The 18,079-nt window shown below is 44.0% G+C and overlaps 2 protein-coding genes across 2 annotated transcripts in view; both read right to left on the minus strand.

The window, feature by feature from the left end:
• LOC309553410 (phospholipid scramblase 1-like) overlaps positions 1–18,079 on the minus strand; it is an 814,575-nt gene that overhangs the window by 772,863 nt on the left and 23,633 nt on the right. The window contains exons 5-6 of the mRNA XM_082254592.1: positions 13,529–13,690; positions 4,261–4,422 (exon numbers count right to left, since the gene is read on the minus strand). Of these exons, the coding sequence (XP_082110718.1) occupies positions 4,261–4,422; positions 13,529–13,690 (324 nt within the window). The remainder of the gene's footprint in view (positions 1–4,260; positions 4,423–13,528; positions 13,691–18,079) is intronic.
• The window catches only part of LOC309553400 (NACHT, LRR and PYD domains-containing protein 3-like), a 1,231,344-nt gene that overhangs the window by 585,523 nt on the left and 627,742 nt on the right, over positions 1–18,079 (minus strand). The window lies entirely within an intron of this gene.

Below are 18,079 nucleotides of genomic sequence, written 5' to 3' on the forward strand. Positions count from 1 at the left end.
ACGGGAACCTGGAGCCTTGTCGTAGGTCCAAGGTGGGTAGGAGACGATGAGACCCCAACCAAGCTGCGGCGGCTCATGGGGTCTGAAGTGGTTACGGTGTCTGGTGGAGTGCTTGGAGCCCTTGGGAAGCACTAGGAGCATCCGTCAAAGGAGGTGCCCGGTCGGGGTGCTGGTTGATCTTTTACAATTGTCTACTCTTATGGTGGCCCCTGAAGCACATCCTGCCTCATTGGAGTTGTGATAACTCCTCCTCCTCCTCCCTCTCACTTTCCTCCTCTATTCTCTCAGGCACCCAAGTACAGTCAGTGACCTCATCATCCCCTCCCTCCTCGTCACTGGACCAAACTTGGCAGTATGACGCAGCTGTGGCAACATGACTGCTAGTTTCCTGTCTGTCATTGTCACCCCCTCTCTCTAGGCTCACGTTATTCCCTTCATCAACCTGGGAACCTACATCACAGCATTCAAATTGCTGCGCATCCTCAAGCAGCATGTTACTGACGCTATGATCAAATAGTTCAGGTGACTCCTCGGTGCATGATGGTGGGGCGACAGAAGGAGTAGCTGTGGAGAAGGAGCCTGTGGAACGGGCTGCTTTGGCAGCTGCGTTGGAAGGTAATCTAGTATGAGCCTGGGTGACAGAGGATGGCTTTGTTATGAGACAGAGACAGAGAGAGTGAGAGATGTATGGTCTATAGTGAACTGACCGAAAGATAATGAATGGCCTATCTAGTAATTTATGGTATATACTGGCCTGCTGCTATATACAGAACTGAGAGATCAATACTGAATTTCCTGATATAAATAAACTGAAGTGCCTATATACAGTATATATACTATGTCTTTACTAGACTACTCTGCTGACTACACTGCACTGTCTGATGAACCGACTGTCTGATGAACTACAAATCACGTTCCTCTCCCTGTCTCAAAAACTTCCTATCCCCCCCACACAGTCTCACTACACGCTGCTGCTGTGGAACTCAAAGCTCATCCCTAATCTTCACACACATTGCAGCGTTCCCTCCATCCTCACACACATTGCAGTGTTCTCTCCATCCTCACACACATTGCAGTGTTCCCTCCATCCTCACACACATTGCAGTGTTCCCTCCATCCTCACACACATTGCAGTGTTCCCTCCATCCTCACACACATTGCAGTGTTCTCTCCATCCTCACACACATTGCAGTGCTCTCTCCATCCTCACACACATTGCAGTGTTCCCTCCATCCTCACACACATTGCAGTGTTCCCTCCATCCTCACACACATTGCAGTGTTCCCTCCATCCACACACACATTGCAGTGTTCTCTCCATCCTCACACACATTGCAGTGTTCCCTCCATCCTCACACACATTGCAGTGTTCTCTACATCCTCACACATTGCAGCGTTCTCTCCATCCTCACACACATTGCAGTGTTCCCTCCATCCTCACACACATTGCAGTGTTCTCTCCATCCTCACACACATTGCAGTGTTCTCTCCATCCTCACACACATTGCAGTGTTCTCTCCATCCTCACACACATTGCAGTGTTCCCTCCATCCTCACACACATTGCAGTGTTCTCTCCATCCTCACACACATTGCAGTGTTCTCTCCATCCTCACACACATTGCAGTGTTCTCTCCATCCTCACACACATTGCAGTGTTCTCTCCATCCTCACACACATTGCAGTGTTCTCTCAATCCTCACACACATTGCAGTGTTCTCTCCATCCTCACACACATTGCAGTGTTCTCTCCATCCTCACACACATTGCAGTGTTCTCTCTCCATCCTCACACACATTGCAGTGTTCCCTCCATCCTCACACACATTGCAGTGTTCTCTCCATCCTCACACACATTGCAGCGTTCTCTCCATCCTCACACACATTGCAGTGTTCCCTCCATCCTCACACACATTGCAGTGTTCTCTCCATCCTCACACACAATGCAGTGTTCTCTACATCCTCACACATTGCAGTGTTCTCTCCATCCTCACACACATTGCAGCGTTCTCTCCATCCTCACACACATTGCAGTGTTCTCTCCATCCTCACACACATTGCAGTGTTCCCTCCATCCTCACACACATTGCAGTGTTCTCTCTCCATCCTCACACACATTGCAGTGTTACCTCCATCCTCACACACATTGCAGTGTTCTCTCCATCCTCACACACATTGCAGTGTTCCCTCCATCCTCACACACATTGCAGTGTTCTCTCTCCATCCTCACACACATTGCAGTGTTACCTCCATCCTCACACACATTGCAGTGTTCTCTACATCCTCACACATTGCAGCGTTCTCTCCATCCTCACACACATTGCAGTGTTCCCTCCATCCTCACACACATTGCAGTGTTCTCTCCATCCTCACACACAATGCAGTGTTCTCTACATCCTCACACATTGCAGTGTTCTCTCCATCCTCACACACATTGCAGTGTTCTCTCTCCATCCTCACACACATTGCAGTGTTCTCTCCATCCTCACACACATTGCAGCGTTCTCTCCATCCTCACACACATTGCAGTGTTCTCTCCATCCTCACACACAATGCAGTGTTCTCTACATCCTCACACATTGCAGTGTTCTCTCCATCCTCACACACATTGCAGTGTTCTCTCTCCATCCTCACACACATTGCAGTGTTCTCTCCATCCTCACACACATTGCAGCGTTCTCTCCATCCTCACACACATTGCAGTGTTCCCTCCATCCTCACACACATTGCAGTGTTCTCTCCATCCTCACACACAATGCAGTGTTCTCTCCATCCTCACACATTGCAGTGTTCTCTCCATCCTCACACACATTGCAGCGTTCTCTCCATCCTCACACACATTGCAGTGTTCTCTCCATCCTCACACACATTGCAGTGTTCCCTCCATCCTCACACACATTGCAGTGTTCTCTCCATCCTCACACACATTGCAGTGTTCTCTCCATCCTCACACACATTGCAGTGTTCTCTCCATCCTCACACACATTGCAGTGTTCCCTCCATCCTCACACACATTGCAGTGTTCTCTCCATCCTCACACACATTGCAGTGTTCTCTCCATCCTCACACACATTGCAGTGTTCTCTCTCCATCCTCACACACATTGCAGTGTTCCCTCCATCCTCACACACATTGCAGTGTTCTCTCCATCCTCACACACATTGCAGCGTTCTCTCCATCCTCACACACATTGCAGTGTTCCCTCCATCCTCACACACATTGCAGTGTTCTCTCCATCCTCACACACAATGCAGTGTTCTCTACATCCTCACACATTGCAGTGTTCTCTCCATCCTCACACACATTGCAGCGTTCTCTCCATCCTCACACACATTGCAGTGTTCTCTCCATCCTCACACACATTGCAGTGTTCCCTCCATCCTCACACACATTGCAGTGTTCTCTCTCCATCCTCACACACATTGCAGTGTTACCTCCATCCTCACACACATTGCAGTGTTCTCTCCATCCTCACACACATTGCAGTGTTCCCTCCATCCTCACACACATTGCAGTGTTCTCTCTCCATCCTCACACACATTGCAGTGTTACCTCCATCCTCACACACATTGCAGTGTTTTCTACATCCTCACACATTGCAGTGTTCTCTCCATCCTCACACACATTGCAGCGTTCTCTCCATCCTCACACACATTGCAGTGTTCCCTCCATCCTCACACACATTGCAGTGTTCTCTCCATCCTCACACACAATGCAGTGTTCTCTACATCCTCACACATTGCAGTGTTCTCCCCATCCTCACACACATTGCAGTGTTCTCTCTCCATCCTCACACACATTGCAGTGTTCTCTCCATCCTCACACACATTGCAGCGTTCTCTCCATCCTCACACACATTGCAGTGTTCCCTCCATCCTCACACACATTGCAGTGTTCTCTCCATCCTCACACACAATGCAGTGTTCTCTCCATCCTCACACATTGCAGTGTTCTCTCCATCCTCACACACATTGCAGCGTTCTCTCCATCCTCACACACATTGCAGTGTTCTCTCCATCCTCACACACATTGCAGTGTTCCCTCCATCCTCACACACATTGCAGTGTTCCCTCCATCCTCACACACATTGCAGTGTTCTCTCTCCATCCTCACACACATTGCAGCGTTCTCTCCATCCTCACACACATTGCAGTGTTCCCTCCATCCTCACACACATTGCAGTGTTCTCTCTCCATCCTCACACACATTGCAATGTTCTCTCCATCCTCATACACATTGCAGTGTTCTCAGGATCAGACTCACAATGAACAAGGTGCAGGCCATTAGCATGGCTTTCATGGAGACATGGAGGTCCATTGGGAAATTAATAGTATAGTTGTCCTTAGAGCTGAACATCTCTTTGCGCCACCCCCGCCACACACGTGTGATGACCCCAATTTGTGTGGTTTTGTCAGCAGATAGAACCTGGAGAGAGAAGACCGGGGATAATGATGACCACTGGAGTGTCTCCATGGAGAACATCAATCATAAGAGGTGAGGACATCACATTTTTCCTATATAAAAGTTTAAATATTACAGTTCCTATTCCCAATAAACTCTCCCTATATCACTGGCTCTATTTATACTGGAACAAATGTGAAAAGTCCTTTATACGATTCCCATAACTCAGAATGATCCCATTTAAAGGAGACATGTTTAGTCTTATAGAGCCCCTCCTTCAATTCAGCATGAATCTCTCTTCTCTAAAATAACTCTCAGAAGAGTCTTCATGAGTTAGACTTCTTCCTCCTTCATAGAACTCCATACTTCCTTCTACTTCCCTTTACAGGCCACCAAGGATATTGTAGAGTTGAAGGAGAAGGTTCAAGCTGATGGGTTAAAGTCCATCTAAAGTCAAAACATTTTCATGTGAAGATTTCCCCTCAATTCCTGTTCTATTCACAACAAAAATGTTTGGATTTTCTATCATTTTCTTGACTTTGTCATTTACATGTATCCTGTCTAGAGGAATGTCCTCAGCGATGGAGCAATTATTTACTGATTAGCTTTTTTTTTTTTAATTCTTTTTATTTCAATATGTGCATAAAAACGAACATTCCAAACGTCCTTTCAACAAAGGGACAAAACAATATAAAATAAAAAAATTATACAATATCCAAATAATTATCTGTTTACTTAGTATTCATAATCTCTTTATGCCAAGGTATATCCATTTAGCTTAATTGATCGCCGTTGTCCCGGTGTGCCCCAACCCCTTGCTCCATCGCATTCATAGATTTATTTCCTCATCATACTATGTGTATCCCTCTATATCCTCTTAGTTATCTCCTTATATTCAACCATTGGTTAATGTTGATTGACTCCAATTATCCCAAATTTTATTATATTTCGTTGAGCATCCTCTATGCATATACAATACTTTTTCAAATGTTAAAATCTGATTTACCGCTCTTATCCAGTTCTTAACAACAGGGGGCTTCACTTGAATCCACTTAACTGTGATTGTTTTCCTTGCCATAAACAGCATTTCTCTAAGCATTATCTTGTGATATCTAGACCATGTTATTTCATCTATTATACCCAGCAAACAGGTTTCTGGGGTAAAAGGTACAGGCATATTCAGGACAGAGAATAATATTTGAATTATTTCCTGCCAGAATCTTGATATCACTGGACAGAACCACATAATATGTATAAAGTCTGCCCGCTTAGCACTGCATCTCAAACATTTAGGAGATGCAATACGTTGCATTGCATAAAGTCTACTTGGAGAGAGATATGATTGATGTAGCATATATAATTGTATTAACCTATTGTTTGCTGCTGGCGATACATATAAATGGGATGAACAGGCTTCTTTCCAATCTTCATCAGTTAAATTGGGAATTATTTCCTGCCATTTTGTTCTTATTGCCAAGGCATTCATTCCTGTATTAACCCTGGTTAAATGTGCATATATTTTAGAGATTAATCCTTTAGGGCCCTGGGACCTAAGGATACCAATCATTGGATATCTAGAGATCCCAGGTCCCAAAACTCCAAATTGCGCTTGTAACGCATGTCGCAACTGTAGGCATCTATATAATGAGGTATGTGGTATATCATATTTCATTTGTATATCTGAAAAAGAGTACATATGTGTTATGTCATATACATCTGCAAGGACTGATATCCCTTTTTGTTCCCAGAACTGATACTCTACCAATTGTTTCAGTTGATTAAACATTGGGTTTCGCCATAGTGGGAGATCCATGTTTATTTGTGTGTTTCCCTCTATACGTTTTGCCTCTCTCCATATTGTGCGAGCTAATGTTAACATTGGTATTTGCTTATATTTTAATTTATTCAAAGGTGCTTCTAGGGCTATAAGTAAATTATCGATTTGTAAAACATGAGCCAGGTGTGATTCTACCATCTGTAGTGTTACTGGTACTATCCATCCTGTGAGATGTTTAAGTTGTCCAGCGAGATAGTATCTGTATATATTAGGAAGTGCCATACCTGCTTCTGTTTTAGCTCTCTGAAGTGTGGTTAACTTTATTCTATTTCTACCCTTTCCCCAAATAAATGTGGTAAATAGGGCATCTATTTTTTTAAAAATAGTTTTAGGGACTATAACCGACATGTGAAAAAATGTATAAACATTTCGGTAATAGGACCATCTTGATTAAATGTATTCTCCCTGCAGCTGAAAGTGGTAATTTAGCCCAAGTAGCTAATTTAGTTTAATTGTTGTCATGAGTGGATTAAGGTTAGCCTGTAAAGCTGCTTGTGGTAATCTTGTAATATTTATTCCCAGGTATTTGAAAGAGGACACTACCTTTAATAAACTTGAATCCTTGCTTAGTGTGAGTAGTTGTGGTTGCAATGGCATAAGGGAGGATTTTTGCCAATTAATTTTAAGGCCTGAATAAGAACCAAATAGTTCTATTATATGCATAGCTGCTTCCAATGATCCATGTGCATCATTTAAATATAAAACAAGATCATCAGCATATAATCCCACTATATCTATCCTTTCTGCCAATGTAATGCCCCGTACAGAAGGGGTTTGCCAAAGTCGAAGTGCCAAAGATTCAATAGCTACTGAAAATAAGAGTGGTGATAGAGGGCATCCCTGCCGGGTGCCTCTATATAATTGTATGGCCTTGGCTAAAAAGCCATTTACCAACAGCTGAGAAGTTGGATTTAGATACATTATTTCCACCCAAGTACAGAATTTCTCCCCAAATCCAAATGCCCTAATTTACTAATTAGCTTTAGTTAACATCATTACAAAGGATGCCAAAGTTTGAAATTCTGCAGATTCAGAGGTGACCGGAATGGTGAACCACACAGAGGACTCCAAAGTACATTCTGGCAGGTCAATTTAACTATAGTATATATCAAAAGGCTTGTGGGCCCCTGACCATCACACCTCTAACGGAATCTCACAAAAGTAAGTACACCCCTCACATTTTTGTAAATATTTTATTTATCTTTTCATGTGACAACACTGAAGAAATTACACTTTGCTACAATGTTAAGTAGTGAGTGTACAGCTTGTATAACAGTGTAAATTTGCTGTCCCCTCAAAATAACTCAACACACAGCCATTAATGTCTAAACCGCTGGCAACAAATGTGAGTACACCCCTAAGTCACAATGTCCAAATTGGGCCCAAAGTGTCAATATTTTGTGTGGCCACCATTATTTTCCAGCACTGTCTTAACCCTCTCGGGCATGGAGTTCACCAGAGCTTCACAGGTTGCCACTGGAGTCCTCTTCCCCTCCTCCATGATGACATCACAGAGCTGGTGGATGTTAGAGACCTTGCGCTCCTCCACCTTCCCTTTGAGGATGCCCCACAGATGCTCAATAGGGTTTAGGTCTGGAGACATGCTTGGCCAGTCCATCACCTTTACCCTCAGCTTCTTTAGCAAGGCAGGGGTCATCTTGGAGGTGTGTGTGGGGTCGTTATCATATTGGAATACTGCACTATGGCCCAGTCTCTGAATGGTGGGGATCATGCTCTGCTTCAGTATACCACAGTACATGTTGGCTTTCATGGTTCCCTTAATGAACTGTAGCTCTCCAGTGCCAGCAGCACTCATGCAGCCCCAGACCATGACACTCCCACCACCATGCTTGACTGTAGGCAAGAAACACTTGTCTTTGTACCCTTCACCTGGTTGCCGCCACACACGCTTGTCACCATCTGAACCAAATAAGTTTATCTTGGTCTCATCAGACCACTGGACATGGTTCCAGTAATCCATGTCCTTAGTATGCTTGTCTTCAGCAAACTGTTTGCAGGCTTTCTTGTGCATCATCTTTAGAAGAGGCTTCCTTCTGGGATGACAGCCATGCAGACCTATTTGATGCAGTGTGCGGCGTATGGTCTGAGCACTGACAGGCTGACCCCTCCCCCACCCCTTCAACCTCTGCAGCAATGCTGGCAGCACTCATACGTCTATTTCCCAAAGACAACCTCTGGATATGACGCTGAGCACATGCATTCAACTTCTTTGGTCGACCATAACGAGGCCTGTTCTGAGTGGAACCTGTCCTGTTAAACCGCTGTATGGTCTTGGCCACCGTGCTGCAGCTCAGTTTCAGGGTCTTGGCAATCTTCTTATAGCCTAGGCCATCCTTATGTAAGGCAACAATGCTTTTTTCAGATCCTCAGAGAGTTCTTTGCCATGAAGTGCCATGTTGAACTTCCAGTGACCAGTATGAGAGAGTGAGAGCGATAACACCAAATTTAACACACTTGCTCCCCATTCACACCTGAGACCTTGTAACACTAACGAGTCACATGACACCGGGGAGGGAAAATGGCTTATTGGGCCCAATTTGGACATTTTCTCTTAGGGGTGTACTCACTTTTGTTGCCAGCGGTTATACAAGCTGTACACTCACTACTTTACATTGTAGCAAAGTGCCATTTCTTCAGTGTTGTCACATGAAAAGATAAAATATTTACAAAAATGTGAGGGGTGTACTCACTTTTGTGAGATACTGTATGTGCTTGTTGGACATCCTATTCCAAAACCTTTGCCATTAATATGGAGTTGCCCCCCTTTGTGACTATAACATCCTCCAATTTACTGGGAGGACTTTCTACCAAATGTTGTGTCTTTGGGAATTTGTTTCCATTGGCGAGGTCATAATTTTGGATGCGACCTGGCTTACCATTGGTGTTACACTTCCACTTAAAATTCCATATCACACCATGTCTTTATGGAGCTGGCTTTGTACATGGGGGGGGGGCTTAGTCATGGTGGAATAGAAAAGGGTCTTCGCCAAACTGTTACCACAAGGATGGATGAGCATAATTTTCTACAATGTCTTTGTATGATTCTGGTATTAACTGTACCCTTCACTGGAAACACCTGGATTCAATGAATGGAGGTGGGTCCACATACAATTGGCCACATACTGTACATACAATAATGTGGTCAAACAAAGAAGCAAGGCCTAAGGAGGGACAGGAAATGACTGGGTTGGACTGGAACAGAATAGATGGGGTAACAGATAGCACGAGGCCACAGTGGGCGGGGGCTAAGTCAGGAACTTTGGTAAAATGCTAAGGCACTGACAGCAGGGCTGGGTGGAGTTATTTAATCTCCAGGTAGCCAGAATTAAGTGGTAATTATTCGAGATGGCCAAATGGTTCAGGCCAAGCAAAAATTTGGCCCAAAATTCGGGCACAGGACTGCATAATACACAGAGCGCTGAGCACAGGACTGCGTAATACACAGAGCACTGGGAACAGGACTACATAATACACAGAGCGCTGGGCACTGGATTACATATTACACAGAGCACTGGGTACAGGACTACATAATACACAGAGCACTGGGTACAGGACTGCATAATACACAGAGCACTGGGTACAGGACTGCATAATACACAGAGCGCTGGGCACAGGACTGCATAATACACAGAGAGCTGGGCACAGGACTGCATAATACACAGAGCACTGGGTACAGGACTACATAATATACAGGAGGGTGTTAGGCATAGAGTGCAGGGTTCAGAAGTTTGCTATGCACAGAGGACACTTCTGCCCCACATCCATAGCTCACCTCTGCACCCTTCTCTCACAGATTATCTCTGCAGCCACCTATTAGCTCTTCCCCCACAACAGCAAAACATCTCTCCATGCAGCTGCATCAGCTCTGACCCCTCTTCCCCCACTGCCCTCACCTGTGTACAAATAGAACCCCCCCCCAATCTGCTCACCTCCCAGTTTCAGTCCTCCACACAGTAAATTTTTGGCTCTGCCTCTCCTTCACTGAACAGCAGCAGGAGCGGCGGTAAGATCGTCCAGCAAGCAGTGGAGGCCAGCATCCGAGCCACCAGGCTGTTTCTCAGCTAGCATAGGATTCCCTGTCTAGGTTAATCTGGCCTTAAATCCGGGGACAAAACAGGGAGTAGACTTGGTCCGGGGAACCGGGGATGTCTGGTCACCCTAATTTAACCAGTTCCCTACCGGCGCATTGTAAGATGACGCCGGCAGGAACACTCTGTCGATCCGGGCGGGTGTCATATGACGTCCGCCCATTCCCGCTGCTCTCCCGCCCTCCCGGGGGCTCGCAGCGTGGCGATCGGGGATGTGGCATGTCCTTCGGGACCCAGCCCATCCCTGATCGGTGTAAAGAGCCATTAAAAAAATGGCTCTCTACCATGTGACCGACTGTGTCCAATCACAGCCGGCCACATGGACTTTCCTCGTGCACACCGCTCGTGCACGCCCCAAGGGGCGCACAGAGCGGCGATCGGGGATGGAGAGTGTCACTCTGACACAGTCCATCCTCGATCAGGGTAAAGAGCCAATCACAGCCGGTCACAGAATGTCAACAGAGACCACGGTAACTAGTTGTTACCGTGTTCTCCTCCTCACACACTGATCCTGTGTGAGGAGGAAATTGCTATTCACCAATTACACTGCACAGTAAATCACACTGATTATTCGGGGGGGGGGGGTGGGAACAAAGAGGACCTGTCACTAGCCCATCAAAGTACCTGTCACCAGCCCATCAGAGTACCCGAGTACCTGTCACCAGCCCATCAGGTACTCTGATTACAGGTACTCAGGTACTCTAATGGGCTGATGACAGGTACTCGGGTACTCTGATGGGCTGGTGACAGGTATTTGGGTACTATGATGACAGGTACTCAGGTACTCTCAGGTTATCTGAGTACCTATCTGCAGCTCAATAGAGTACCTAAGTACCTGTCTCCTGCCCATCAAAGTATCCGGGTACCTCTCTCCAGCCCATCAGAGTACCCGAATACCTCTCTGAAACCCAGCATAGTACCAGAGTACCTCTCTGTAGCCTACCAGAGTACCAGAGTACCTGTCTCCAGCCCAGAGTACCCGAGTACCTGTCTCCAGCCCAGAGTACCCGAGTACCTGTCTCCAGCCCAGAGTGCCCGAGTACCTATCTGCAGCCCATAAGATTACCCGAGTACCTGTCTCTAGCCATCAGAATACCTGAATACCTTTCTGAAGCCAGTCAGTGTACCTGAGTACCTGTCTGCAGCCCATGCCTCCTAGATTATGTGTTGGGGTGTTTGCTTTCCAAAATGGGGTCATTTTGTGGGTAATTCCATTGCCCTGGTGCTCCAGGGCCTTCAAAAGTGTGATAGGTTGTAGTGAAATTATATGTGTAATTTATGCTCCTAGAACGCCTGAAGGTGCTACTTTGATGTTGGACCTCTGTATGTGGCCAGGCTGTGGAAAAATCTCACACATGTGGTATCACCATACTCAGGAGGAGTAGCAGAATTTATTTTGGGGTGTCATTTTTGCTATGTACATGCTATGTGTTAAAAATATCTTATAAATTGACAATTTTGTGTACAAAAAAAAATAGGTTTACATTTTCTTTCCACATTTTCCAAAAACTTGTGAAAAAAAATGACATCTTCAAAAGACTCATTATGCCTCATAGAGTATACATTGGGGTGTTTACTTTCCAAAATTGGGTCATTTTGTGGGTAAATCCATTGTCCTGGTGCTCCAGGACCTTCAAAAGTGTGATAGGTCGTTAGGAAATTATATGTGTAATTTATGCTCCTAGAACACCTGACGGTGCTCCTTGGATGTTGGGCCTCTGTATGTGGCCAGGCTGTGGAAAAGTCTCACACATGTGGTATTGCCATACTCAGGAGGAGTAGCAGAATGTATTTTGGGGTGTAATTGCAAGTATGCCTATACTGTGTATGAGAAATAACTTGTTATTATGACAATTTTGTGTAAAAAAAAAAAAATGTCTTCGTTTCCAAAGAATTGTGGGAAAAAATATTACAACTTCAAAAAACTCACCATGCCTCTTACTAAATATCCTGGAATGTCTACTTTCCAAAAAGGGGTCATTTGGGGGGTATTTGTACTGTCCTGACATTTCAGGGCCTCAAGAAATGAGATAGGCCATCGGTACATCAGGTGTGATCAATTTTCAATGATTGGCACCATAGCTTGTAGACTCTATAACTTTCACACAGACTAAATAATAACCACTAATTTGGGTTATTTTTTACCAAAGATATGTAGAAGTGTAAATTTTGGCCCAAATTTATGAAAAAAAAATACTTATTTGCAAAATGTTATAATAGAAACTAAAACAAAATGCTTTTTTTCCCAAAATGTTTGCTTTTTTCACTTATATCGCAAAAAATAAAAACACCAGTGGTGATAAAATACTAACAGAAGAAAGCTCTATTTGTAGGAAAAAAATGATAAAAAATGTTAATTGGGTACAGCGTTGTATGACTGAGTAATTATCATTCAAAGTGTGAGAGCGCTGAAAGCTGAAAATTGGTCTGGGCAGGAAGGGGTGTAACTGCTCTGTAAGGAAGTGGTTAAAATGGAGAGTGGATCTCATATTCTCTGCAGGGCTATTCACACCATGGCCAACATTCTCCAGCCCATTCATGAAATGCAGTCTGCAGTGCATAGTCTACAGTAATGTACAGATTTCTCTATTATACAGCAGTGAGAGAGAGCTCTTGCAGAACCGCTCATGCCCACTAGCTGCTGTTGGTTGTCACCTTGCGCTAACTGATCGTTTCTGAACAAGTTTTATTTCAGTGATTTGGAAAAATGTCCTCGTCTCTGCAGACAGCGATGAGAGAGACTGAAGTCTAATGCACAACGTCTATGGAGGAGGAAGACACGAGGCATTATAAAGAGCCATGTCCTCAGTGTTCAGAAGTTAACTGGGGTATAAGCGATAAAGGCAAATTCTACTGTAGATCCTGCCACACTGCCATAAAGGGATTTTTCTCTTCTATGACGTTGGTTCTCTTTGGTATGGAATTATTGAGAGCCGAGCTTCGCACCACAGTGTATGGATAAAGTGGTGTGGATGCCTGTCATGATTCTGGAGCAAACAGGTGTGGAAAATTAATTGTGAAGATGTTTCTCCTTTCCACGGACAACAAACCAATGAAAGTCCACAGTGGGCAGGAAGCAGTGGCAGATGTTTACCTCAACCACGTGGCAGTGGTACCCCAATGATATTTTCTACAATTATTATTTCTAAAGAAAAAAGCATTTGACACTTGCTGATAGACTGACCTTATAATGGGCGTCAGACATGAAGCCTTCCCTCCATCCTGGACCTTTCACTTTAAGACAAACAAGTCCCGACGGATCCAAGACGTTGAAGCTTAAGGTAAGAGTTGTCCACTTTTTGATTATGTAGCCGAGGAGCTCGCCGGAGGAACTGGAGACCTGCAACTATAATAATACATTATCACAAGAGGTTGTCTAACGAGTTTAGGCACCATATCCAGAACTGTACTTGGACTGTCCAGGAGGTTTATCTGGGTCCATTACTTGTCATTAATTATCAGTCCTACAGGAACATATCTTATATCTAACTAACTTTAATAGACAAAATCTTGTAACCAGCTCCATCTAGATGACCATGTTTTATATTCCATCAGTCCACTTAGTCCACAAAGCTGCGCATTTGTTTTCACCAGTCTTAGACCATATGTTGTATCACAACAGTCCTAGAGGCCTGTAACTTGTACATCATCAGTCCTAGAAATCCATATGCTCTTTCCTACTGGTCCTAGAGGTCCATGACTTTGATATAACCAGCTCTATAAGTTTGTGCCTTATATCTAACTAATCTTAGAAGACCAAGGCTTTTATCATCACAGCTTTAATGTTTCAGGTCTTATCTCACCAGGTGTTGAAGGTCAACTAGCTACCGGTACATCATATCTAACTAGTCCTTGAGGACCATATAACACCAGTTGTAAAAGATCATGTCTTCAGTCTTACCAGTCCAAGAAGTAAATATCTTCTATTTCGCAAGACCATGGAGAACAGCTGCAGAAGGTCATGTTTTGAATGTCATCAGTCCTAGAGGGACATATCTTGTATCTTATCAGTCATAAAGGACCATGCCTTGTATCTCACCAGTCATAAAGGACCATGCCTTGTATCTCCCCAGTCCCACAGGGTCAAAAAACACCTAACTATAGAAAAGAGCTTTAACGGAACCACATGCTTGTATGAAGAGTCAATGTTTTATTACAAATATTAAAAACATATATGATGTTTTAAGAAGACAACAGTGTTACATATAAACATTGCAGGTACATAAGAAACTCTTATATATCATCACTCATCATCCCCATCAGACTTGGGCGATGGGTGCTTGCCGTGTTTTTGACGCATTTCACAGGTCCATGCCACTTCATCAGGAAGATAGCAACAGTCAAGCTCTACAATAGTAAGCAATACAATCCTCAAGACAATGATATAATAAGAAATATCTAATACAGGTCTATTCTCCCTATTGGGGAGCAAATAATATTACATACCTGTACTTTGCATGTAAAATATCATAAACAAAATGATACACACAACCACCAATCGTAGACTTTCTGAGACAATATTGGAGAGTTGTGGTGTAGTTTGGAAAATTTGAGCCCCCAATGATATTATTACTATTTGAGAGCATTATTGACAGGCTGCTGTAGACACTTATAATATAGAGATGATAGATCATTGTCCTTTTTGATTAGTAGATATATCCTTCTATTGGTGCTGTGCCATATCATCGCTACCATTTTTCCCTCTTTACTTCCAGCAGTATTATACACGACACAGTATTAGTCTCATTGAGATTTTCCCCTTTTACTTCTTTATGTGGATTCGGAGTGGACTAACTTTGGAGGAGCTGACCTATCTGTTCCAGAAAGTCTACAGTTGGCGGTTGTGTGTATCATTTTGTTTATGATTGTTTTACATGCAAAGTACAGGTATGTAATATTATTTGTTTCCCAACTGGGAGAAAAGACCTGTATTGGATATTTCTTATTATACTATTGTCTTGACGATTGTATTCCTTACTGTTATAGAGCTTGACTGTTGCTATCTTACTGATTAAGTGGGCATGGATGAGTGATGATATATAAGAGTTTCTTATGTACTTGCAATGTTTACATGTAACACTGTTGTCTTCTTAAAACATCATATATGTTTTTAATATTTGTGTAGCACAATTCCCAGCCACGGTGCTGGATGTGGGTCCGCCAGGGTTACTGCTAACATCAACAGCACATTTAAGCATGTTCTCCAAGTGTGAGCACTGAGACAAGGAACAGTCCGGCATCTTTGGGTCTTGTATTTATTTAGGAACTTGGATGGGAGAAGGGAATGAGTGGTATACTCCTCTGGCTCAACAATGCACAATATAGTGGGACAACTGAGAAAAATGGCTATTGACGCTGACTTGACGCCGGCTGAATGCTGGTCAACGCCGGTTGGTGCTTGTTAACACAGACTTGTTGTCTGTAACACTGAACTGACTTTGACACTAGGGATGATCAAACGGTTTGGGTCGACCATCGGTTCGGCCCGAACATTGGGTGTTCGAGGTTCGGCCGAATTTAGAACTTTTTGCCCAAAAAGTTCGGAATTCGGCAACCAGAACCGACCAAAATGCAATGGGACCGGAAATGGGCTTTAAAAGCCCGTGATTGGACCAGAACCATCAGTAAAAGCCAATTGAGGGGCAGGAGAATGCTAGGAATGTGAATGGAGTGACTAGGGGGTCCATAGTCCAATCATTAGAGAATACGCCCCCCCAGTATATAAGATCGCCCCCGCCAAATTCCTAGCATTCTTGTACGGGACATGGAAGGGAGTGGAATGCTGTTCTGTTCTAATGTGCTACAAAGTGTCATTTAGCTATTTTTAGTGTGAGGAAAGGGATATCTAGTGTAGTTAGAGTGCTCTTTTACACTTTAGTTAGCTTTAATTTATTGTTTCTGTAGGGAAAGTGTTAAGTGTAAGGGGACCGTAGTGTAGTGTAGGGTTAACTGACAGTGACTGCTATGGCAGGGTGACAAAACCCTTCCATAGCAGGGTGACCGATATAGAGAAATGATCATTTCTTTGAGTTGCTTCGGCACAGGCATATGGCTTCTCACCAGCAAGCATTTTTTATGCTGCAGGGGTTGCCACTGCCAGTGCTTTTTTGAGGACATGTTTGATGTCAGACATGACATCTGAACATGTGTATAGGGGGTATATATACACATATATGTCTGTATATATACACCTAGACATATATAGGTGTGATAGTAGCAGAAATATATGCTTGCGCTAATGAAATCATTTACACTGATATATTTCTGCTACTATCACACCTATATATGTCTAGGTGTGTATATACATATAAGTATGTGTGTATATACTCCACTATACACAAGTTCAGATGTTTTGCCTGCCTCAAAAGAACCCAAAAAAATTCACAAAAAAACGCTAGCGTCAAAAAAAAAAACGCCCAGGTGTGTTGTTGCAGGCATTTTTTGGGGGTTTTTGGAGGCAGGCAAAACATCTGAACTTGCGCACAGTACCACTATACACAAGTTCAGATGTTTTTTCTGACTCCAAAGAACCCAAAAAAATGCCTGCTATTAAACCGGTAAGGTGCTGTGAAAACTGAGAAGCCATACTCCTGTGCTGAAAGTGTTCTAATACAAACAATCCTTTTTTTTTTCACATGTACACCTTTTAGACCCCCCAGATACTAAATCCAAAGTCAAAATCAAAAAATCTCTTTTTTTTTTTTTTTTGAATTTTTTCAATAATTGGCTTTTTTTATCAAAAATGACAATTTTTAAGAACTTTTTTTTGTGTGATTAATAGTTAATAAGGCATGACCCAGAACCCTAGGCACTTTTTAGGGGCATTTATTGGGTTTTAGGGCTTAAAAATTGTGTTTTTTGATTACCGAAGTTTGGGTCCCATTGATTTCAATGGGGTTCTGAAATCCGGGCTGAACTTTCGGGAAGTTGGGATGTTCTGGCCGAACCGAACTTTTCAAAAGTTCGATCATCCCTATTTGACACTCCACGGTGGCACAAAGTCCTCTGTACTGCTTCTTTTAGCCCTCCTGGCTGAGGTAGCTACTTGTAAATTATGCTGCAACTCTTAACACTTCAGGGCCCACACTGGCACCCTCTTTCACAGACTTCTCTTCAGGGCTTAGACTCTGGTACCCCCTTTCTAAGCCTTCTCTACCAGTTAGCTGGCTCCTGGATCCCTCTGACCTTCCGGAGTGGTCCCCTTTCCTAGGCAGAACCCTGGGCAGTTTACAGTACTCACGACACTGGTTTCCTGGAAACTTCTGCCCCAGCAGCTCCACTTGGTCCTCAGCACACTGGATCCCTCTCTGCAGCTTAGCTCAACCTTCTGTCCTCTTAGGCCGACCGCCTAGGACACTTGCCTCACACTGACAGGAGGAGAGAAAGCCGTCACCTCCCTCCTGGGACTCTGCTTCCTGCCAAAGACACTCTGTCATGTGCTCCCCCCAGACTTATACCCTGTCCCATGATGCATTGCAGTCAGTTCCGCCCTCTGAGACTGAAATGAGACCTGGTGTGCCATTGGTTAGGTTTCCTCCACTGTCCAACAAGCACCCTAATTGGATACAGTGGGGAGACTCCCCAAGCTCAATAGTCACACCTGAAAGCACATAACAGCCTAACTGAACAATTAGGCCCATCTGTTAGGCAGACAAGCCCCCCTTTATCGTTTGCCTAACACCTACCTGGGGAGGGTGCTACATTTGTAATAAAACATTGACTCTTTTATACAAGC

Source organism: Pelophylax lessonae (assembly GCF_965119305.1).
Source record: "Pelophylax lessonae genome assembly, chromosome: 4".
Lineage (NCBI taxonomy): Eukaryota > Metazoa > Chordata > Amphibia > Anura > Ranidae > Pelophylax > Pelophylax lessonae.